The 24,581-nt window shown below is 48.4% G+C and overlaps 1 protein-coding gene across 1 annotated transcript in view; it reads left to right on the forward strand.

The window, feature by feature from the left end:
- The window catches only part of EML1 (EMAP like 1), a gene marked incomplete in the record, with an annotated part of 215,487 nt that overhangs the window by 125,614 nt on the left and 65,292 nt on the right, over positions 1–24,581 (forward strand). The window contains 2 exon segments of the mRNA XM_073609641.1: positions 10,792–10,891; positions 20,893–21,044. Of these exon segments, the coding sequence (XP_073465742.1) occupies positions 10,792–10,891; positions 20,893–21,044 (252 nt within the window).

Raw genomic sequence — 24,581 nt, forward strand, 5'->3', positions numbered from 1 at the left:
CGCAAAACCCCTGCAAAGGCGGACTGATCATGCTGTGAGTACCCTATTTATCAACCTGCATTATACTACACAAGATGTCCTTTGCTATACTGTAAAGAGAGCCATGACTGAATTTAATCCTATCCTCCCCCCTTCCTTTTTTTTGGATACTTGGACACTGACAGTCACAGACCCTGCCTGAGCCCAAGCCGCTTTTACCCTGGAACTCTGCAAATATATTCTAACTATGCAAGAGGTAAAAGACAGATACATCGCAGATACTGGGATCTGTTATATCCTTAGTTATATAAAGTTTCATGACTCTCTATAGGATACTATTTTAAGGAGAAAACTTTTTTTTCCCCCAAATGTCACTTTAATAGTTGGAACCCCCGAGTTAACAGCAGTCCTACATGTTACATGTAAAGTGCAGCGAGACTTTGCCCCACGCAACTTCAAGAAAACCAGCTACCATGACCGGAGTAGAGCAGCCAGACCATATCTGCACGTGTTTGCTTATACCAGGCATAGGCGTGCGCAGCCTATTGCATTAGGGTGTGCACCTCAAAGCTCAAACACACATATGCGTGTGTGTGCATGTGTATATATACGGAAGGTGTCAGTAAAGCAGTGAATGGTGTCATAAGGGCAGATATTGGTGGTGTCAGTAGGGCAGTTACAATCTTATTTTAATTGTTTTTTTGCATTTTTTTTAGGAGAAAAGAGATTTTTTTATTTTATTTGGTGAAATATCAGGGGCCTAAACATTGGAAATATGCACCACACGGGGTGATTAAAGTGTGCCCAGGCACACCTAGCACACCCTGTGCGCACACCTATGATACCAGGGATTGTGCTCGTCTAATTTTCATGCACCTATTTGTTTGTGGGACACTTCTCTGTGATTTAGAGGCCCGCAGGCTTCTCTGGTTGCTTCTCCTTCATGAGTTTATTTTGAATGTTATTAACTGGAGTTCAATTACAGTTTTGTTTTGGGATTATGCCCGCACAAGTTGGGGTCAGTGCAGGGCTGGGAGGGTAAGGGGGGGATTACAAGTTAAGATCATTATAAACATGCAAGTTGTGATATGTATACACGTACTCAACCAATACAGTCTTTGGAAAAGGTTGGATCATTTTGAATTGTTATTCTATATGACAGCATTATATTTATTTACGGTCACTTCTAGGAAAAGGTTGTTAATGATGTATATATTAGATGCCCCCATGCCAAAATCACTGCTAGATAGTCCATTATGGGGTCTATAAAATTTCTTACATGGAACGTGAGGGGTCTGTGCGAACAAACTAAGCGCTCTGCAGCCTTTGCGTTCCTTAAGAAACAGAGAGCTGATGTGGTGACGCTTGTGGAGACTCATATAGAGGGCAGGTTACAGATGAGTCTTCGCCGCCCCTGGGTGGGATGGTCATTTCATTTGACATTTACATCACATTCAAGAGCTGTATCCATTTTAATAGCGAAATCGGTACACTTTGAGCTTGGTGAGGTATGCACGGACACACAGGGCAGGTATGTCTTCCTATCCTCTAAATTGTATGGAGAGCCATTCCTGATCATGGCCTTTTATGTCCCCCCTCCGTTCTCCATCAGTATAATCCTTGAGGAAATTGCATTTATGGCCAAACACCCAACAGTACAAGCTGTGCGGATGGGTGATTTTAACTCCACAATGAATGACACGCTAGACAGACTTCACCCACCCACACTAGCTGCGGGGAAGACCGGGGATACTAAACTATATAAAATAACTTCATCTATTCATCTCATTGACACCTGGAGAGATAAATTTCCACGTACACAAGCCTACTCTTGTTTCTCCTCCACACACAATTCAATGTCACGAATAGACTTCATTCTTGTATCCCAAAAACTGTTACCTAGACTATCTACAGTGTCCTTTGAGTCCAGACTACTTTCTGATCATAGCCCATATTCCATCACTATTAGTTTACCTCTCAATAATCCACCACGTGCTTGGCGCCTGAACCCATTCTGGCTATCCCTGCTGCCAGAGGATGACTCGCTGGTAATGGAATGGAATCGTTTTTTTACTGAAGATGAACATTCTGCCTCTGTAACAGCGGTATGGGACATGTTCAAGCTCCATGCTAGGGCGACCCTAATTTCACGTATCAATCAGATCAAAACGAAATCGCTGGAGGCCCTTGATGAAGCGATAACAGAACTCTCCTCTTCAGAACAAAAATATTTGGACGATCCAACCATTTCAAACGCCAATGCACTTAAAATGCAGTCAAGAATTGTAGCTCAGATGCAGTATGAGAAAGCCTGACAGAAATTATTTTTTACCAGGCAGAGGTGGTTTGAGCATGGAGAGAGGGCTGGCAAATTACTCGCATATCTGGTTCACAGTGAGGACAAACCTCCAATTGTCATAACTCTCCATGATCAGAGCGGACCGTCTATCTCAGACCCTTTTGCTGTAGCCTCCAAATTTAAAGAATTTTTCACTAAATTGTACTCATCAACAGATTTGGAGGATACAGCAAAAATGGATAAGTTTCTGAGCAATATATCACTTCCACATCTCTCGGTTTCGCAAGTGGAGCTCCTTGAGGCGCCACTTACGGTGGAGGAGATTACAATTGCCATAGCAGAATTTACCAGATCCAAGTCTCCTGGTTCGGACGGCCTGCCCATAGAATTTTATTTACATTTCTCTGAGGTACTCCCAAATTGCTTGCTCTATATACAGATATGTTTGAAAATTTCACATTACCGCCATCTATGAGAGAAGCCACGATAGTCCTTATTCCTAAACCGGGGAAAGATCCAGGCTACCTCGAGTCCTATCGCCCCATCTCCTTGCTGCAAGTAGACGTAAAGATCTTAGCCAAAGTACTTTCCAAACGCCTAAATCAAGTAATACTTTCCCTGATACACACAGACCAAGCGGGGTTTATGCCAGGCCGCAATACTTCCTTCAGCCTTCGGAAACTCTTTATCAACCTTCAGGCCACACACGACAATGTAGGCACAAGGGTAGTAGTTACGCTAGATACGGCCAAGGCATTCGATTCGGTGGAGTGGAGATATCTCTGGAGATGCATGGAGGAGTACAGATTTGGGCCAAAATTTATTAGGTGGGTGCAGCTGTTGTACCAACACCCCACAGCTAAAGTGGTTGCCAATGGGTGCCCGTCTCAAGAGTTTGACCTCAGCAGAGGCAGGAGACAGGGCTGCCCGCTCTCTCCTTTGCTATACGCTCTAGCATCAGAACCCCTAGCCGTCTCAATCCGTGCTAACCAGGAGATAAAAGGTCTACTTTGTGGATCCCTCACCGAAAAAATTAGCCTCTACGCGGATGATACTCTGCTCTATCTGGCAGATTCTGGCCCCTCACTAAATACTGCCCTTCACGTGATCGAGCAATTTGGGACCTTTTCTGGTCTCAAGATCAATTGGGAAAAATCTCAGATACTGCCAGTTGATAGCTTTCCACCTACAGAAAACCAAACCAACTTACCCCTACAATGAGTCGATAAAATAAAATATTTAGGTGTCTCTATCTCCAGAACCCCAGCAGACTATATCTCCCTAAATATTGAACCGCTATTCTCCTTAATTAGGTCTAAACTGCAAGTCTGGAAGCGACTCCCGTTAGGGGTATGGGGTCGTATTAATTTAATAAAGATGGTATTATTTCCCAAAATACTATATGTACTACGGCACACACCTGTTTATTTACCCCTCAAAATACTTTAAATCTATCGAAGCCTTACTTAAACCGTTTATATGGGGGAAGTCTAGACATAAAGTTTTGTGGCAAACACTTAAGAATCCAACCGACAGGGGCGGAAGAGCATTACCAGACTTTAATCTCTATTATGTTGCTTCACAACTGTCCCAACTCTTCCACGTAGACAAAACAGATAAGGAACATTTTCTTACCCTCCTATGCCCTAGTTGGGCTAAACATACTGGAGACCCAGTAAGCACGATAGCAGTAGGTGTGGGAAGCACACATTCGAAGGAATATAGACACTCTCTTTTGCATCACTATAGACGCATATGGGACTTGGCATCTTCTAAATTAAGTATACCAACGCACAATGATTACACACCACTTTGGCATAACAACAGACTACAAGAACTTCGTAATATTCAAAGCCGGGAAATATGGGCCAATAGGGGCATATACTATCTACATCATCTGTTCACTAATGGATCCCTCAAGACATTTGATACCCTCAAAATAGAATTCCAGATTCCAAATCAGATGTTCTTTCGATTTCTCCAGGTTCGTCATGCACTCCAGACACAGTTTTCACAAAATATTCCGCAATCCACTCCTAATCCTATTATTTCCATAATTAAAGATACGGATCCCAAAAAGCGTATATCTTGTTTTTACAATATGCTCTCTAATCCAATCTCCGCAAAACTAGCCTATGCTCTGAAACCGAGATGGGAAAGAGACATTGGAAGGTTGGAGGATGAGGAGTGGGAAGAGGCGTTAGAAACATGTAAGTTGGTGTCACCCAAGCTCTCAGATAGGCTGTCCCAGATTTACGTACTTCACCGAGCATACCTTACCCCCATTAGGGTTGCCAGATACAAAAGACAACAACCTAACACATGTCCAATGTGCGGTTCTGAAACAGGCACTTTCTTCCACCTTATATGGTCCTGTAATAAGATACAAGAATATTGGAAACAAATAGTCACTTTTCTCCACGATGACTTGGGGTCCCCATTAACACTTTACCCTAAACAATGCCTTTTAGGAATTTTTCCTGTTGTGCTAGATAAGTTCACGATGATTTTCCTCCAGGAAACTTTATTTTCGGCTAGGAAAGTTATCGCCAGAAAATGGATGAGACCCGAACCTCCTTGTATGGTGGACTGGAAAAGGGATATAAATGCAACCCTTCCATATAAAAAATTCATCTGTATCAATAGAGGCTGTCCAACCAAATATAACAAAATATGGGATAGATGGCTACAAGAATCCACAACTTGTACATAAATAACGCTCTCCACAATACTTTGTATGTATGAACATAGACAGGATATGGGTAATAAAGTTACTTAATCTAACTCTTTAAGTGTCATTCCTGTATAAGTACTGTAGCCTTATTACATGCAATATCTCCTGTATGATGAGTAATACGCGTATTAATACAGTATACATAACATGTATGATCTTGCAAATAAAACCTTTGTTGATGGAAAAAAAAATCTGTTCATAGTGTCAAATCCCAAACGGGGGTATTTGTGCTATCCTGGACCTAAAATCCCAAAACAAGTACTTTCACATTTGAAAGTTTTCCTATTGAATCTGCAGGGTCAGTTATTGCCTCTCTGAGACAAGGGGATACTTTGCATAAGTAGACAGACGTTTATCTATATATTATCTACTCACCTCACCAGAACGTTCTACACTTTCAACTCGTTGCTCTACTATCCTGCCGTGCCCCTGCACCCAGGGTAAAGGGACATCTGCTACTTTTTGCCCTCGTGTGAACTAGGATTCGGGCAATGGGGTAACAAGACAAATTTCCCTCCCCTTCATCTGTCTAAGTATTCTATGGACTACTCAGATGCTTCAGACCTTCAGTTGGGAAATCAGTTTCAAAAGTCTGCCCTCCAGCCTTCACTTCTCCAAATAACACTTGGGCCTCATTCTGGACACAGCCCAGGCCAAAGTTTTTCTTCCAGAAAATAAAACCTCTCTAGGATTTCGGGCTCCAGTCTTAAGATCAAAGAGACATCCCTCAGTGGGATTCTCTAGAAGAGTTCTGGGCCTTATGGTAGCCTCATTCGAGGACATACCCCTTTCTCAATTCCTTATAAGGCCTTTCCAGTGCAATATTTTTTCGGCCTGAAAGAAGCTTGCTCCCTTTTCTCATCCTCTCTATGTGCGTCTCTAGCCAAGCAAGGAACTCACTAGCTTGGTGGATTTCCAATCCAGCATTGACAATAGAGAAGACCTATGCCAGCCTCTCAGGTTGGGGAGGAGTGTTCCAATCCTGCACAGTTTAGGGAACATGAACACCCGGGTAAGCTCCCTGTCAACATCCTGGAGCTCAATAAAGCCAACTCTGAATCACTGGACCCCTCTTCTTCATGGTTCAATCAGACAACATCACAGCTGTGGCCTGTATTAACCACCAAGGGAGTACCTGAAGTCATGCAGCCTAATGAAAGTAAGTCTGATCTATGCAAGGGAGGAGAAACACTGTCCTGCCTTCTCTGCTGCTCACTCCAGGAGGGAGAATTACCTCAGCTGTCACCACCTGGACCAATGGGACTGATGAGCTGTCCATCCTGACCGGTTCAATCACCTATATCAGAGATGGGGAACTCCAGATGTTGATATCCTGGCCCCCAGGTACAACAACAAGTTACACCATCTGTAGCTAGAACGAAGAATCCTCTAGCACTGGCATTGGATGCTCTGATAACTCCCTGGACCCCGAACAAATTAATTTATACAATTCCTCCAGTGCAAATTCAGCCTCAACTACGCTGAAAAATAGAGCAAAAGAAGAAAGGGGTGACTCAGATTGCACCATAATGGCCCAGGAGCAACTGGTGCACAGACCTACAGACTTGTAGGAGAGAACCCCTGGCCAGACCTTCTGTCCCAGGGCCCCCCATTTCTTCCTGCTTCTCAGTCACTGGCTTTAATGGCATGACTATTGCAACCCAGGTTTTGGGGGGCAGAGGGTCTTTGATTCTGCCATTCCCACATTGATAATAGTTTAAAAAGTGATTTTCAGAGAAATGTGCTATCGTACCTGGAAATTCTTCTTTGCCTGGTGTGAACACGGGCAATTCAATCCCAGAGAATTTTCTGTGCCTCGCATTCTTTCCTTCCAACAATCAAGACTTGATCAGAATTTGGCCTTAAAGTGTTTGTTAACCAAAGAATAAAAAATACAGATCCTGGTCCCTTAAAGCAGATTAAACAGCACAGTGCTTGTGATTTGTAATCTACCCCTCTCTAAACTATACAAAAGATGGCTGATCCTACCACTTCCTGAAGCCCCCTCTCTGTACTGACCACGATAATCAGGGCTGCTGAGCCCTGACCACCGTGGTCAGTTTTCATCCCTCTGTCATACGAAGCTCTCCTCTGTCCCCCTCACCCCCTCCTCTCTGCCTGTCAGCAACTTTGTTGTATGTCTCAGGTCTTCGCCCACCACCCCTACCCCCGCCGCTATTTGTAAAATAAAAAATTATCACTGCCAGCTCTGTATTATAGGTAGACATAGCACACTGTGTTATTCTTTTATAAAAACGAGCGTTATAAATAACCGTGTAGTGCGATTGTCAGGCCGCTCACGTCACTCTTGGACGGTTTCCATGGCTACTGCAGGAGGGGCTGAGCTGCCATGTGATCTCCCCGGCTGACATCAGAGGGAGATCACGGCCCCTCCTGCAGAAGCCATCCATCGGAGCTGTACAGCGGCCGCAAGTCATGTGACCGGCCTGAAGACCGCTCTAAACAGGTATTTACAAGGCTCGCTTTTATAAAAGGACATGTACAGTGTGCTATCCCAGACTCTAATAGAGGGGCTGGCATAGACCTGCATGATGAGGTTAGCAAACACTTTAGGCACCCCTAAGGGGCAGGTTCTAGCCTTGTCTATCATGTTACAAAATCCCCTAGCTTGATTTTCCCTTATAAAACCTTAATTTAATTTGTTTCTCAGATTAGACCACCCTTACAGCACCCTGTGCTTCCTTGGGATCCTGATATTGTTCTCTGTAGAAACCCTTTTGAACCCATCTGGGAACTCTTTAGATGATGCTTTCTGCAAAGTGGTCTTAGTAGTAATGAGGAGCCATTCCAACAAAGTAGTCTGTTGTTCTACCAAGGTGGTATCCAACTTCCTCCTTAATGAAGACCCAGTCCTTCCCTCTACCCAGTCCTTCCCTCTACCCAGTCCTTCCCTCTACCCAGTCCTTCCCTCTACCCAGTCCTTCCCTCTACCCAGCCCTTCCCTCTACCCAGCCCTTCCCTCTACCCAGCCCTTCCCTCTACCCAGCCCTTCCCTCTACCCAGCCCTTCCCTCTACCCAGCCCTTCACTCTACCTAGCCCTTCCCTCTATCTAGCCCTTCCCTAGCCCTTCCCTCTACCTAGTCCTTTCCTCTACCTAGTCCTTCGCTCTACCTAGTCCTTCGCTCTACCTAGTCCTTCGCTCTACCTAGTCCTTCGCTCTACCTAGTCCTTCGCTCTACCTAGTCCTTCGCTCTACCTAGTGCTTCGCTCTACATAGTCCTTCGCTCTACCTAGCCCTTCGCTCTACCTAGCCCTTCCCTCTACCTAGCCCTTCCCACTACCTAGCCCAGGGGTGTCAAACTCAATTTTATCGTGGGCTGCATCAGCATTATGATTGTCCTCAAAAGGGCCGGTTGTATCTGTAAGATTAGATGTCCAGCGCATCCCCTCCCCTTACATTAGATGTCAAGAGCCACCCCACCATCAGAAGTTGAGTCCCCTACTCTCCCTAACATCACAGTGCACCCTCCTTCCTTATGCTGCTGCTGGGAAGAAGCTGGATGCATTGCTTGAAAGCAGAAAGTAGGGCTCTGGAGGAAGAACAGAGGAGGGCTGCAGGTCTCCTGCAGCTGCAGGAGAGGTGTGAGGGCCACATGAAATAGCCTGGAGGGCCGGATTCGGCCCACGGGCCTTATGTTTGACACCTGTGACCTAGCCCTTCCCTCTACTTAGCCCTTCCCTCTACCTAGCCCTTCCCTCTACCTAGCCCTTCCCTCTACCTAGCCCTTCCCTAGTCCTTCCTAGTCCTTCCCTCTACCTAGTCCTTCCTAGTCCTTCCCTCTACCTAGTCCTTCCTAGTCCTTTCCTCTACCTAGTCCTTCCTAGTCCTTTCCTCTACCTAGTCCTTCCTAGTCCTTTCCTCTACCTAGTCCTTCCTAGTCCTTTCCTCTACCTAGTCCTTCGCTCTACCTAGCCCTTCCCTCTACCTAGCCCTTCCCTAGTCCTTTCTAGTCCTTCCCTCTACCTAGTCCTTCCTAGTCCTTTCCACTACCTAGTCCTTCCTAGTCCTTTCCTCTACCTAGTTCTTCCTACTACCTAGTTCTTCCCTCTACCTAGTCCTTCCCTCTACCTGGTCCTTTCCTCTACCTGGTCCTTTCCTCTACCTGGTCCTTTCCTCTACCTGGTCCTTTCCTCTACCTGGTCCTTTCCTCTACCTGGTCCTTTCCTCTACCTAGTCTTTTCCTCTACCTAGCCCTTCCCTAGTCCTTTCTAGTCCTTCCCTCTACCTAGTCCTTCCTAGTCCTTTCCTCTACCTAGTCCTTCCTAGTCCTTTCCTCTACCTAGTCCTTTCCTCTACCTAGTCCTTCCCACTACCTAGTTCTTCCCTCTACCTAGTCCTTCCCTCTACCTAGTCCTTTCCTCTACCTAGTCCTTTCCTCTACCTAGTCCTTTCCTCTACCTAGTCCTTCCTAGTCCTTTCCTCTACCTAGTCCTTCCTAGTCCTTTCCTCTACCTAGTCCTTCGCTCTACCTAGCCCTTCCCTCTACCTAGCCCTTCCCTAGTCCTTTCTAGTCCTTCCCTCTACCTAGTCCTTCCTAGTCCTTTCCACTACCTAGTCCTTCCTAGTCCTTTCCTCTACCTAGTTCTTCCTACTACCTAGTTCTTCCCTCTACCTAGTCCTTCCCTCTACCTAGTCCTTTCCTCTACCTGGTCCTTTCCTCTACCTGGTCCTTTCCTCTACCTGGTCCTTTCCTCTACCTGGTCCTTTCCTCTACCTGGTCCTTTCCTCTACCTAGTCTTTTCCTCTACCTAGCCCTTCCCTAGTCCTTTCTAGTCCTTCCCTCTACCTAGTCCTTCCTAGTCCTTTCCTCTACCTAGTCCTTCCTAGTCCTTTCCTCTACCTAGTCCTTTCCTCTACCTAGTCCTTCCCACTACCTAGTTCTTCCCTCTACCTAGTCCTTCCCTCTACCTAGTCCTTTCCTCTACCTAGTCCTTTCCTCTACCTAGTCCTTTCCTCTACCTAGTCCTTTCCTCTACCTAGTCCTTTCCTCTACCTAGTCCTTTCCTCTACCTAGTCCTTTCCTCTACCCAGTCCTTCCCTCTACCCAGTCCTTCCCTCTACCTAGTCCTACCTAGTCCTTTCCTCTACCTAGTCCTTCCCTCTACCCAGTCCTTCCCTCTACCTAGTCCTACCTAGTCCTTTCCTCTACCTAGTCCTTTCCTCTACCTAGTCCTTCCCTCTACCCAGTCCTTCCCTCTACCCAGTCCTTCCCTCTACCCAGTCCTTCCCTCTACCTAGTCCTTCCTAGTCCTTTCCTCTACCTAGTCCTTCCCTCTGTGTCCTGCTTTGAACATCCTTATACCCACAGGACTCTCTAAGAAAGTCAGATTCTCTCTTTTGTCATCGTAGCTTCTCAAAGGACATCCTTCCTCAAAATCCACGATTGCCAGGTTGATAAGACAACTCTTAAGAGCTTACACTCTAATACAACATGTCCAGCACTTTAAAGCCATCCATACATTGATCAAAATTCAGCTGTTTCAGCAGGGACCGGACAAATTTCGATGTATGTATCTGCCGATTAAACTTTTGTACAACCACCCTGTCGGGTTTTTCCCGATCGATCGGTGCTGCCGGCTGTAGCACTAAAGGAGTGGGTAGATTTGTAGGGGTACGCCCAGGGGGGACATGTCCAATTAGATGAAAGTACGAGTCTATAACCTGTGCATATCCAGCCTATGGCCTGTATTGTCCTCTTTTTTTATAATGCACTTTGTATAAGGATGATGTCTGAAGCGTTTTTTATCCTTCCACAGAAACAAGAAAAACCAAAGTTCGTGTTGTGCGTCACCTTCTCTGAGAATGGGGACACCATCACAGGAGACTCGAGCGGGAACCTTCTGGTTTGGGGAAAAGGTCAAAAAACTTTTTTTTTTTTTTTTTTCCATTATTATTGTGTGCTATAGAATCTTGAAAAGGTTAAAAAAAAAAAACTTCAAATAAAAATGCTATAAAGCCGGAATACAAATCCTTTCTAGATGGTGTCAAAATATGTAATAACGGACTGTTAAAGTGATCGCTGCTCAGACGATTGTTTTATATTCTGGTTCCCTGTGCTGTTTTCATGAAGCCGGGTTCACACTGGTACAACACGACAATCGTACGACTGTGGATCTGACATCCGTCCGACTTCAATGAACGGGGATCTGACTTTGATCCCGACAATGCAGGCACTTTGTGTCTGGTATGAATCTTTAGGGGGAACTCCACGGCAAATGTAAAAAATAAATCTGCATATGTTCCCCCTCCAAGACCATACCAGGCCCTTCGGTCTGGCATGGATTTTAAGGGGAACCCCCCACGCCAAAAAAAACAGTGTGGGGTCCCCCCCAAAATCCATACCAGATCCTTATCCGAGCACAGAGCCTGACAGGTCAGGAAAAGGTGTGGGGGTTACGGGAGGCCCCACTCCTTATGACATCACTGCCCAGGGCATGATGGGGTGTTGACGTAAGGGACAGGGCCTCCGGATGATGTCACCGTGACCCCGCCCCATGCCAATATGAGTAGTGGCACAACGCGCACCCAGCATTAGAGAGGGAGAGAGCATTGAGTCAACATCGGAAGAAGAACAGAGCGAGAAGACAGTGGAGAAGACAGCGGACAGAGGCAGAAGACCCAGCAGAGGCAGAAGATGTCAGCAGACAGAGGCAGAAGAGCCGGAGAGGGGAGAAGATGTCAGCGGACAGAGGGAGAAGAGCCGGCAGAGGCAGAAGATGTCAGCGGACAGAGGGAGAAGAGCCGGCAGAGGCAGAAGATGACAGCGGAGAAGACCGGGCAGAGGGAGAAGAACCAGACAGAGGGAGAAGACCCGGCAGAGGCAGAAGATGTCAGCGGACAGAGGGAGAAGAGCCGGCAGAGGCAGAAGATGACAGCGGAGAAGACCGGGCAGAGGGAGAAGAACCAGACAGAGGGAGAAGACCCGGCAGAGGCAGAAGATGTCAGCGGACAGAGGGAGAAGAGCCGGCAGAGGCAGAAGATGACAGCGGAGAAGACCGGGCAGAGGGAGAAGAACCAGACAGAGGGAGAAGACCCGGCAGAGGCAGAAGATGTCAGCAGACAGAGGCAGAAGAGCCGGAGAGGGGAGAAGATGTCAGCGGACAGAGGGAGAAGAGCCGGCAGAGGCAGAAGATGACAGCGGAGAAGACCGGGCAGAGGGAGAAGAACCAGACAGAGGGAGAAGACCCGGCAGAGGCAGAAGATGTCAGCGGACAGAGGGAGAAGAGCCGGCAGAGGCAGAAGATGACAGCGGAGAAGACCGGGCAGAGGGAGAAGAACCAGACAGAGGGAGAAGACCCGGCAGAGGCAGAAGATGTCAGCAGACAGAGGCAGAAGAGCCGGAGAGGGGAGAAGATGTCAGCGGACAGAGGGAGAAGAGCCGGCAGAGGCAGAAGATGACAGCGGAGAAGACCCGGCAGAGGGAGAAGAACCAGACAGAGGGAGAAGACCCGGCAGAAGATGTCAGCGGACAGAGAGAGAAGACCCGGCAGAGGGAGAAGAACCAGACAGAGGGAGAAGACCCGGCAGAGGCAGAAGATGTCAGCGGACAGAGGGAGAAGACCCGGCAGAGGCAGAAGATGTCAGCAGACAGAGGCAGAAGAGCCGGAGAGGGGAGAAGATGTCAGCGGACAGAGGGAGAAGAGCCGGCAGAGGCAGAAGATGACAGCGGAGAAGACCCGGCAGAGGGAGAAGAACCAGACAGAGGGAGAAGACCCGGCAGAAGATGTCAGCGGACAGAGAGAGAAGACCCGGCAGAGGGAGAAGAACCAGACAGAGGGAGAAGACCCGGCAGAGGCAGAAGATGTCAGCGGACAGAGGGAGAAGACCCGGCAGAGGCAGAAGATGTCAGCGGACAGAGGGAGAAGAGCCGGAGAGGGGAGAAGTCGAAACAGACGCCGGAGCTATCTTAATAAATTACTTTAAAAACCTGTGTACTGTGTTTTATTTTTAACACTTTTTTTAGGTGAATGGGTAGGGGTACAATGTACCCCATACTCATTCACATAGGGTGGGGGCCTCCTTATTAAAGGGGACTTCCAGATTTAAAGCCCCCCCGCCCGCAGACCCTGACAGCCAACAGCCAGGGTTGTTGGGAAGAGGCCCTTGTCCTCATCAACATGCGGCCTGGTACGGTTCAGGAGGGGGGGGCGCTCGCTTGTCCCCACCCCCTTTTCTTGACCTGCCGGGCTGCATGCTCGGATAGGGGTTTGGTATGGATTTTGGGGGGAGGACCCCTTAAAATGCCAGACTGAAGGGCCTGGTATGGTCTTGGAGGGGGAACCCATGGCATTTTTTTTTTTTTTAAGTTGGCGTGGGGTTCCCCTTCAAGATCATCAGAGCACAAGTCACACGTCAAAGTCGGATCGGTTAAGATCGCGATCCGACTTGATCCGACTTCAGTGATATTCAGTGGGTTGAAGTAGGATCAAAGTCGGATCAAAGTATTGCAGGGAGAATTTTCAAAGTCGGACCGGTAAAGATGGCTCTCATAGGGAATCATTGATTTACACACATCATGTGACATGAGCTCCCAATGTCGGAGCGTTTCTCATACCAGTGTGAACCCGGCCAGATTCATTCCAGCAGTTTAATTTTAAATATTTTTCAGCATAGTGGATGATATTTAATTACACGCTAATTGTGGTGATGGTGAATGAAGGTTTAATTTACCGTCTATGATATATAAATGCACACAGAAGAGGTAGAAGAGAACGTGGGTGATGGGAGATAAGCTGCACTTATGTGAAATCATATCTGAGTGGTGGGGGAAGACATTCTAGTGTGCGCTGGGAATGGTATGTGAGTGGTGGGGGAAGACATTCTAGTGTGCGCTGGGAATGGTATGTGAGTGGTGGGGGAAGACATTCTAGTGTGCGCTGGGAATGGTATGAGAGTGGTGGGGGAAGACATTCTATGGTGCACTGGGAATGGTGTGTGTGGTGGGGGAAGACATTCTAGTGTGCGCTGGGATTGGTATGCGAGTGGTGGGGGAAGACATTCTAGGGTGCGCTGGGATTGGTGTATTAGTGGTGGGGGAAGACATTCTAGTGTGCGCTGGGAATGGTGTGTGAGTGGTGGGGGAAAACATTCTAGTGTGCGCTGGGAATGGTGTGTGAGTGGTGGGGGAAGACATTCTAGTGTGCGCTGGGATTGGTGTGTGAGTGGTGGGGGAAGACATTCTAGTGTGCGCTGGGATTGGTGTGTGAGTGGTGGGGGAAGACATTCTAGTGTGCGCTGGGATTGGTGTGTGAGTGGTGGGGGAAGACATTCTAGTGTGCGCTGGGATTGGTGTGTGAGTGGTGGGGGAAGACATTCTAGTGTGCGCTGGGAATGGTGTGTGAGTGGTGGGGGAAGACATTCTAGTGTGCGCTGGGATTGGTGTGTGAGTGGTGGGGGAAGACATTCTAGTGTGCACTGGGATTGGTGTGTGTGGTGGGGGAAGACATTCTAGGGTGCACTGGGAATGGTGTATGAGTGGTGGGGGAAGACATTCTAGGGTGCACTGGGAATGGTGTGTGTGGTGGGGGAAGACATTCTAGGGTGCACTGGGATTGGTGTGTGTGGTGGGGGAAGACATTCTAGGGTGCACTGGGAATGGTGTGTGAGTGGTGGGGGAAGACATTCTAGGGTGCACTGAGAATGGTGTATGAGTGGTGGGGGAAGACATTCTAGGGGGCACTGGGAATGGTGTATGAGTGGTGGGGGAAGACATTCTAGGGGGCACTGTGAATGGTGTGTGTGGTGGGGGAAGACATTCTATGGTGCACTGTGAATGGTGTATGAGTGGTGGGGGAAGACATTCTAGGGGGCGCTGGGAATGGTGTATGAGTGGTGGGGGAAGACATTCTAGGGGGCGCTGGGAATGGTGTATGAGTGGTGGGGGAAGACATTCTAGTGTGCGCTGGGATTGGTGTGTGAGTGGTGGGGGAAGACATTCTAGTGTGCGCTGGGATTGGTGTATTAGTGGTGGGGGAAGACATTCTAGTGTGCGCTGGGAATGGTGAGTGGTGGGGGAAGACATTCTAGTGTGCGCTGGGAATGGTATGCGAGTGGTGGGGGAAGACATTCTAGGGTGCACTGGGAATGGTGTGTGAGTGGTGGGGGAAGACATTCTAGTGTGCGCTGGGAATGGTATGCGAGTGGTGGGGGAAGACATTCTAGGGTGCACTGGGAATGGTGTGTGAGTGGTGGGGGAAGACATTCTAGTGTGCGCTGGGATTGGTGTGTGAGTGGTGGGGGAAGACATTCTAGTGTGCGCTGGGAATGGTGAGTGGTGGGGGAAGACATTCTAGGGGGCACTGGGAATGGTGTATGAGTGGTGGGGGAAGACATTCTAGGGTGCACTGTGAATGGTGTATGAGTGGTGGGGGAAGACATTCTAGTGTGCGCTGGGATTGGTGTGTGAGTGGTGGGGGAAGACATTCTAGTGTGCGCTGGGATTGGTGTGTGAGTGGTGGGGGAAGACATTCTAGTGTGCGCTGGGAATGGTGAGTGGTGGGGGAAGACATTCTATGGTGCGTGGGATTGGTGTGTGAGTGGTGGGGGAAGACATTCTAGGGTGCACTGGGAATGGTGTGTGAGTGGTGGGGGAAGACATTCTAGTGTGCGCTGGGAATGGTGAGTGGTGGGGGAAGACATTCTAGGGTGCACTGGGAATGGTGTGCGAGTGGTGGGGGAAGACATTCTAGGGTGCGCTGGGATTGGTGTATGAGTGGTGGGGGAAGACATTCTAGGGTGCACTGGGAATGGTGTGTGTGGTGGGGGAAGACATTCTAGGGTGCACTGGGATTGGTGTGTGTGGTGGGGGAAGACATTCTAGGGTGCACTGGGAATGGTGTATGAGTGGTGGGGGAAGACATTCTAGGGGGCACTGTGAATGGTGTGTGTGGTGGGGGAAGACATTCTAGGGTGCACTGGGATTGGTGTGTGAGTGGTGGGGGAAGACATTCTAGGGGGCACTGTGAATGGTGTGTGTGGTGGGGGAAGACATTCTATGGTGCACTGTGAATGGTGTATGAGTGGTGGGGGAAGACATTCTAGGGGGCACTGGGAATGGTGTATGAGTGGTGGGGGAAGACATTCTAGGGGGCACTGTGAATGGTGTATGAGTGGTGGGGGAAGACATTCTAGGGGGCGCTGGGAATGGTGTATGAGTGGTGGGGGAAGACATTCTAGGGGGCGCTGGGAATGGTGTATGAGTGGTGGGGGAAGACATTCTAGGGGGCGCTGGGAATGGTGTATGAGTGGTGGGGGAAGACATTCTAGGGTGCACTGGGATTGGTGTGAGTGGTGGGGGAAGACATTCTAGTGTGCGCTGGGATTGGTGTGTGAGTGGTGGGGGAAGACATTCTAGTGTGCGCTGGGATTGGTGTATTAGTGGTGGGGGAAGACATTCTAGTGTGCGCTGGGAATGGTGAGTGGTGGGGGAAGACATTCTAGTGTGCGCTGGGAATGGTATGCGAGTGGTGGGGGAAGACATTCTAGGGTGCACTGGGAATGGTATGCGAGTGGTGGGGGAAGACATTCTAGGGTGCACTGGGAATGGTGTGTGAGTGGTGGGGGAAGACATTCTAGGGTGCACTGGGAATGGTGTGTGAGTGGTGGGGGAAGACATTCTAGTGTGCGCTGGGAATGGTATGCGAGTGGTGGGGGAAGACATTCTAGGGTGCACTGGGAATGGTGTGTGAGTGGTGGGGGAAGACATTCTAGGGGGCACTGGGAATGGTGTATGAGTGGTGGGGGAAGACATTCTAGTGTGCGCTGGGATTGGTGTGTGAGTGGTGGGGGAAGACATTCTAGTGTGCACTGGGATTGGTGTGTGAGTGGTGGGGGAAGACATTCTAGTGTGCGCTGGGAATGGTGAGTGGTGGGGGAAGACATTCTAGGGTGCGTGGGATTGGTGTGTGAGTGGTGGGGGAAGACATTCTAGGGTGCACTGGGAATGGTGTGCGAGTGGTGGGGGAAGACATTCTAGGGTGCGCTGGGATTGGTGTGTGTGGTGGGGGAAGACATTCTAGGGTGCGCTGGGAATGGTATGCGAGTGGTGGGGGAAGACATTCTAGTGTGCGCTGGGAATGGTATGCGAGTGGTGGGGGAAGACATTCTAGGGTGCACTGGGATTGGTGTGTGTGGTGGGGGAAGACATTCTAGGGTGCACTGGGATTGGTGTGTGAGTGGTGGGGGAAGACATTCTAGTGTGCGCTGGGATTGGTGTGTGAGTGGTGGGGGAAGACATTCTAGGGTGCACTGGGATTGGTGTGTGTGGTGGGGGAAGACATTCTAGGGTGCACTGGGATTGGTGTGTGATTGGTGGGGGAAGACATTCTAGGGTGCACTGGGATTGGTGTGTGAAGACATTCTAGGGTGCACTGGGAATGGTGTGTGAGTGGTGGGGGAAGACATTCTAGGGTGCACTGGGATTGGTGTGTGAGTGGTGGGGGAAGACATTCTAGGGTGCACTGGGATTGGTGTGTGTGGTGGGGGAAGACATTCTAGGGTGCACTGGGAATGGTGTGTGAGTGGTGGGGGAAGACATTCTAGGGTGCACTGGGAATGGTGTGTGAGTGGTGGGGGAAGACATTCTAGGGTGCGCTGGGATTGGTGTGTGAGTGGTGTGTGAAGACATTCTAGGATGCACTGGGAATGGTGTGTGAGTGGTGGGGGAAGACATTCTAGTGTGCGCTGGGAATGGTATGCGAGTGGTGGGGGAAGACATTCTAGGGTGCACTGGGATTGGTGTGTGAGTGGTGGGGGAAGACATTCTAGTGTGCGCTGGGAATGGTATGCGAGTGGTGGGGGAAGACATTCTAGGGTGCACTGGGATTGGTGTGTGTGGTGGGGGAAGACATTCTAGGGTGCACTGGGATTGGTGTGTGAGTGGTGGGGGAAGACATTCTAGTGTGCGCTGGGATTGGTGTGTGAGTGGTGGGGGAAGACATTCTAGGGTGCACTGGGATTGGTGTGTGAGTGGTGGGGGAAGACATTCTAGGGTGCACTGGGATTGGTGTATGAGTGGTGGGGGAAGACATTCTAGGGTGCACTGGGATTGGTGTGTGAGTGGTGGGGGAAGACATTCTAGGGTGCGCTGGGATTGGTGTGTGAGTGGTGGGGGAAGACATTCTAGGGTGCGCTGGGATTGGTGTGTGAGTGGTGGGGGAAGACATTCTAGGGTGCACTGGGAATGGTGTGTGAGTGGTGGGGGAAGACATTCTAGGGTGCGCTGGGATTGGTGTGTGAGTGGTGGGGGAAGACATTCTAGGGTGCACTGGGATTGGTGTGTGAAGACATTCTAGGGTGCACTGGGATTGGTGTATGAGTGGTGGGGGAAGACATTCTAGGGTGCACTGGGATTGGTGTGTGAGTGGTGGGGGAAGACATTCTAGGGTGCACTGGGAATGGTGTGTGAGTGGTGGGGGAAGACATTCTAGGGTGCGCTGGGATTGGTGTGTGAGTGGTGGGGGAAGACATTCTAGTGTGCACTGGGATTGGTGTGTGAGTGGTGGGGGAAGACATTCTAGGGTGCACTGGGAATGGTGTGTGAGTGGTGGGGGAAGACATTCTAGGGTGCACTGGGATTGGTGTGTGAAGACATTCTAGGGTGCACTGGGATTGGTGTGTGAGTGGTGGGGGAAGACATTCTAGGGTGCGCTGGGATTGGTGTATGAGTGGTGGGGGAAGACATTCTAGGGTGCGTGGGATTGGTGTGTGAGTGGTGGGGGAAGACATTCTAGTGTGCGCTGGGATTGGTGTGTGAGTGGTGGGGGAAGACATTCTAGTGTGCGCTGGGATTGGTGTGTGAGTGGTGGGGGAAGACATTCTAGGGTGCACTGGGATTGGTGTATGAGTGGTGGGGGAAGACATTCTAGGGTGCACTGGGAATGGTGAGTGGTGGGGGAAGACATTCTAGGGTGCACTGGGATTGGTGTATGAGTGGTGGGGGAAGACATTCTAGGGTGCACTGGGAATGGTGTGTGAGTGGTGGGGGAAGACATTCTAGGGTGCACTGGGAATGGTGTGTGAGTGGTGGGGGAAGACATTCTAGGGTGCGCTGGGATTGGTGTATGAGTGGTGGGGGAAGACATTCTAGGGTGCACTGGGATTGGTGTGTGAGTGGTGGGGGAAGACATTCTAGTGTGCGCTGGGATTGGTGTGTGAGTGGTGGGGGAAGACATTCTAGTGTGCGCTGGGATTGGTGTGTGAGTGGTGGGGGAAGACATTCTAGGGTGCACTGGGATTGGTGTATGAGTGGTGGGGGAAGACATTCTAGGGTGCACTGGGAATGGTGAGTGGTGGGGGAAGACATTCTAGGGTGCACTGGGATTGGTGTATGAGTGGTGGGGGAAGACATTCTAGGGTGCACTGGGAATGGTGTGTGAGTGGTGGGGGAAGACATTCTAGGGTGCACTGGGAATGGTGTGTGAGTGGTGGGGGAAGACATTCTAGGGTGCGCTGGGATTGGTGTGTGAGTGGTGGGGGAAGACATTCTAGGGTGCGCTGGGATTGGTGTGTGAGTGGTGGGGGAAGACATTCTAGGGTGCGCTGGGATTGGTGTGTGAGTGGTGGGGGAAGACATTCTAGGGTGCACTGGGATTGGTGTGTGAGTGGTGGGGGAAGACATTCTAGGGTGCGCTGGGATTGGTGTGTGAGTGGTGGGGGAAGACATTCTAGGGTGCACTGGGATTGGTGTATGAGTGGTGGGGGAAGACATTCTAGGGTGCGCTGGGATTGGTGTGTGAGTGGTGGGGGAAGACATTCTAGTGTGCGCTGGGATTGGTGTATGAGTGGTGGGGGAAGACATTCTAGGGTGCACTGGGATTGGTGTATGAGTGGTGGGGGAAGACATTCTAGGGTGCACTGGGATTGGTGTATGAGTGGTGGGGGAAGACATTCTAGGGTGCACTGGGATTGGTGTGTGAGTGGTGGGGGAAGACATTCTAGTGTGCGCTGGGATTGGTGTGTGAGTGGTGGGGGAAGACATTCTAGGGTGCACTGGGAATGGTGTGTGAGTGGTGGGGGAAGACATTCTAGGGTGCGCTGGGATGGGTGTGTGAGTGGTGGGGGAAGACATTCTAGGGTGCACTGGGATTGGTGTGTGAAGACATTCTAGGATGCACTGGGATTGGTGTGTGAGTGGTGGGGGAAGACATTCTAGGGTGCACTGGGATTGGTGTGTGTGGTGGGGGAAGACATTCTAGGGTGCGCTGGGATTGGTGTGTGAGTGGTGGGGGAAGACATTCTAGGGTGCACTGGGATTGGTGTGTGTGGTGGGGGAAGACATTCTAGGGTGCACTGGGATTGGTGTGTGAGTGGTGGGGGAAGACATTCTAGGGTGCACTGGGATTGGTGTGTGTGGTGGGGGAAGACATTCTAGGGTGCGCTGGGATTGGTGTGTGAGTGGTGGGGGAAGACATTCTAGGGTGCACTGGGATTGGTGTGTGTGGTGGGGGAAGACATTCTAGGGTGCACTGGGATTGGTGTGTGTGGTGGGGGAAGACATTCTAGGGTGCACTGGGATTGGTGTGTGTGGTGGGGGAAGACATTCTAGGGTGCACTGGGATTGGTGTGTGTGTGGTGGGGGAAGACATTCTAGGGTGCACTGGGATTGGTGTGTGAGTGGTGGGGGAAGACATTCTAGGGTGCACTGGGATTGGTGTGTGAGTGGTGGGGGAAGACATTCTAGGGTGCACTGGGATTGGTGTGTGAGTGGTGGGGGAAGACATTCTAGGGTGCACTGGGATTGGTGTGTGAGTGGTGGGGGAAGACATTCTAGGGTGCGCTGGGATTGGTGTGAGTGGTGGGGGAAGACATTCTAGGGTGCGCTGGGATGGGTGTGGTGATGAGGTCTTGTATTTCTATAGGTATGAATAGGATCAGCCATGCTGTCCAGGGAGCCCACGAGGGCGGGATATTCGCGCTGTGCATGCAGAGAGACGGAACGCTGGTTTCTGGAGGAAAAGATCGTAAACTTCTATCCTGGGATGGAAATTATCAGAGACTCAGCATAGTGGAGGTGAGACGTCTCTTCATATCATATCAGCATCAAAAGCAAAGTGTATCTTCATCATCATCATCATCATCTTCATCATCATCATCATCATCATCTTCATCATCATCTTCATCATCTTCATCTTCATCACTGCCTTCAGTTTGAATGGTACAGTGAGGAGAAGTCTGAGATATATATATATATATACAGTGGGGAGAAGTCTGAGATATATATATATATATATATATATATACAGTGGGGAGAAGTCTGAGAGAGATATATATATATATACAGTGGGGAGAAGTCTGAGATATATATATATATATATACAGTGGGGAGAAGTCTGAGATATATATATATATATATACAGTGGGGAGAAGTCTGAGATATATATATATATATATACAGTGGGGAGAAGTCTGAGATATATATATATATATATACAGTGGGGAGAAGTCTGAGAGAGATATATATATATACAGTGGGGAGAAGTCTGAGATATATATATATATATATACAGTGGGGAGAAGTCTGAGATATATATATATACAGTGGGGAGAAGTCTGAGATATATATATATATATATATACAGTGGGGAGAAGTCTGAGATATATATATATATATATATATACACAGTGGGGAGAAGTCTGAGAGAGATATATATATATACAGTGGGGAGAAGTCTGAGATATATATATATATATATACAGTGGGGAGAAGTCTGAGATATATATATATATATACAGTGGGGAGAAGTCTGAGATATATATATATATATATATATATACAGTGGGGAGAAGTCTGAGATATATATATATATACAGTGGGGAGAAGTCTGAGATATATATATATATATATATACAGTGGGGAGAAGTCTGAGATATATATATATATATATATACAGTGGGGAGAAGTCTGAGATATATATATATATATATATATATACAGTGGGGAGAAGTCTGAGATATATATATATATATATATACAGTGGGGAGAAGTCTGAGATATATATATATATATATATACAGTGGGGAGAAGTCTGAGATATATATATATATATATATACAGTGGGGAGAAGTCTGAGATATATATATATATATACAGTGGGGAGAAGTCTGAGAGAGATATATATATATATATATATATATATATATCAGTCTCCAGACCTGAACCCAATAGAAAATCTTTGGAGGGAGCTGAATGTCCGTATTGCCCAGTGACAGCCCAAAAACCTGAAGGATCTGGAGAAGGTCTTTATGGAGGAGTGGGCCAAAATCCCTGCTGCAGTGTGTGCAAACTTGGTCAAGAACTACAGGAAACCTATGATCTCCGGAATTGCAAACAAAGGTGTCACGGAACGTCCTTCACTCCGCTTGAGTGCTTCCGTCAGTATACCACTTCCTCCCAGTCTGGATATAGATATCAGATATTCCAACCGCTCACAAAGCACAAAACAAGGCGAGACTTGCTTAGCTGCTAACATGGACTCTTTTTATTAGAACCAGAATACAAGACTTTTTATACAGTAGAATAGGAGGTTCCCCCCTCCTGCTCATATTACTCTAACAATACACCTGTAACAAATTAACGTGAGCTAATTAATCCCTTTAAGCAGCAGTACAGGTCAGACTTGTTGTCACCGAGCTTCACACAGTACATTATCATAAGTATAAACACAGGACATTTTCTCATAATAGCAGGAGCACCACTAGGAGTCGGCCCGTCTCCTACATTGTACAGAGGACAATGAGATCAGCTCTCTCAATTAACTAACATGTTGAGTTCAGAATCAACCAAACCAATAATAGTCTCTACATACATCCTGGGAGATATTGTGGACAAATATTACTGTCCCATTTTAAGTAGTCCAAGATATATTTTCTCACTCACCCTGTGCCAGGATAGCACAGGGTGACTTAGACATAAGAGGTGCATGGGGAGCTGAAACAAGGACATCCCCTACTTTCCAAGGGATTCTGGGTTCCACGGTCCCTCCCGTCACAAAAGGTTTCTATACCAAATATTAAGTTCTGCTTTTCTGATGTATCAAATACTTATGTCATGCAATAAAATGCTAATTCATTACTTAAAAATCATACAATGTGATTTTCAGGATTTTTGTTTTAGATTCCGTCTCACACAGTTGAAGAGAACCTATGATAAAAATGACCGACCTCTACATGATTTGTAAGGAGGAAAACCTGCAAAATTGGCCATGTATCAAAGACTTCTTCTCCCCACTGTATATAAACCCCCCAAAATGGTTCTTTGCTCCATATTGGTCTACATTCCAGATTCCTTGCTGCGGCTGGCTCTGGCACGTTCCTTCTCTCCCTGAAGCTCTAGTCTGTAGGGCCTCAGGGTGATCACATACAGTGTTACTTACAGTGCCTTGAAAAAGTATTCATACCCCTTGAAATGTTCCACATTTTGTCACCCCCCACATCAGGTTGGTATGAGCTGATTATATTAACATTTACCCTGATTCTAGATCAATGCTGGTTTGGGCATAGAAGCCCCAAATCTGCATCCAGGTCCTATGTTCCCAGAGTCTGTGTGTTTTGGGGAGACATGGGCCCGAATCCAAAGGAAGACCACTCCAAAGTTCCCCAAGCACACACCTCCCAAAAAATAGAAACCATCAAAAGCCAGGGACCATAGTCATTAGGCAAGAGGCTACCCTTCAGTCCCCTCCAAAAGCCTCTGTCCTGGTTGGTTCTGTCGCAATGTTACTCAGCCGGTCCAGGCTCAGAAAAGATCCACCAAGATGCCAGGACCAGCAGCTGGAAGACTGAGCCAGCCCCTCCCACCCCCTTCACAGCCCTTTACAGAAATATTTTATTATTGTAGATATGGTTCTGTAGATCTGAATGTTGGGGTGTTTGTGGAGTCAGGGGTCGGGTTCTGTAGATATGAATGTTGGGATGTTTGTAGAGTCAGGGGTTGGGGTTCTGTAGATCTGAATGTTGGGGTGTTTGTAGAGTAAGGGGTCGGGGTTCTGTAGATCTGAATGTTGGGGTGTTTGTAGAGTAAGGGGTTGGGGTTCTGTAGATATGAATGTTGGGATGTTTGTAGAGTCAGGGGTTGGGGTTCTGTAGATCTGAATGTTGGGGTGTTTGTAGAGTAAGGGGTCGGGGTTCTGTAGATCTGAATGTTGGGGTGTTTGTAGATTTGGAGGTCGGGGTTCTGTAGATCTGAATGTTGGGGTGTTTGTAGATTTGGAGGTCGGGGTTCTGTAGATCTGAATGTTGGGGTGTTTGTAGATTTGGAGGTCGGGGTTCTGTAGATATGAATGTTGGGGTGTTTGTAGAGTCAGGGGTTGGGGTTCTGCAGATCTGAATGTTGGGGTGTTTGTAGAGTTGGAGGTCGGGGTTCTGTAGATATGAATGTTGGGGTGTTTGTAGAGTCAGGGGTTGGGGTTCTGCAGATCTGAATGTTGGGGTGTTTGTAGAGTAAGGGGTCGGGGTTCTGTAGATCTGAATGTTGGGGTGTTTGTAGAGTTGGAGGTCAGGGTTCTGTAGATATGAATGTTGGGGTGTTTGTAGAGTAAGGGGTCGGGGT

The sequence above is a fragment of the Aquarana catesbeiana genome, linkage group LG13, assembly GCF_042186555.1.
Source record: "Aquarana catesbeiana isolate 2022-GZ linkage group LG13, ASM4218655v1, whole genome shotgun sequence".
In the NCBI taxonomy this organism is placed as follows: Eukaryota; Metazoa; Chordata; class Amphibia; order Anura; family Ranidae; genus Aquarana; species Aquarana catesbeiana.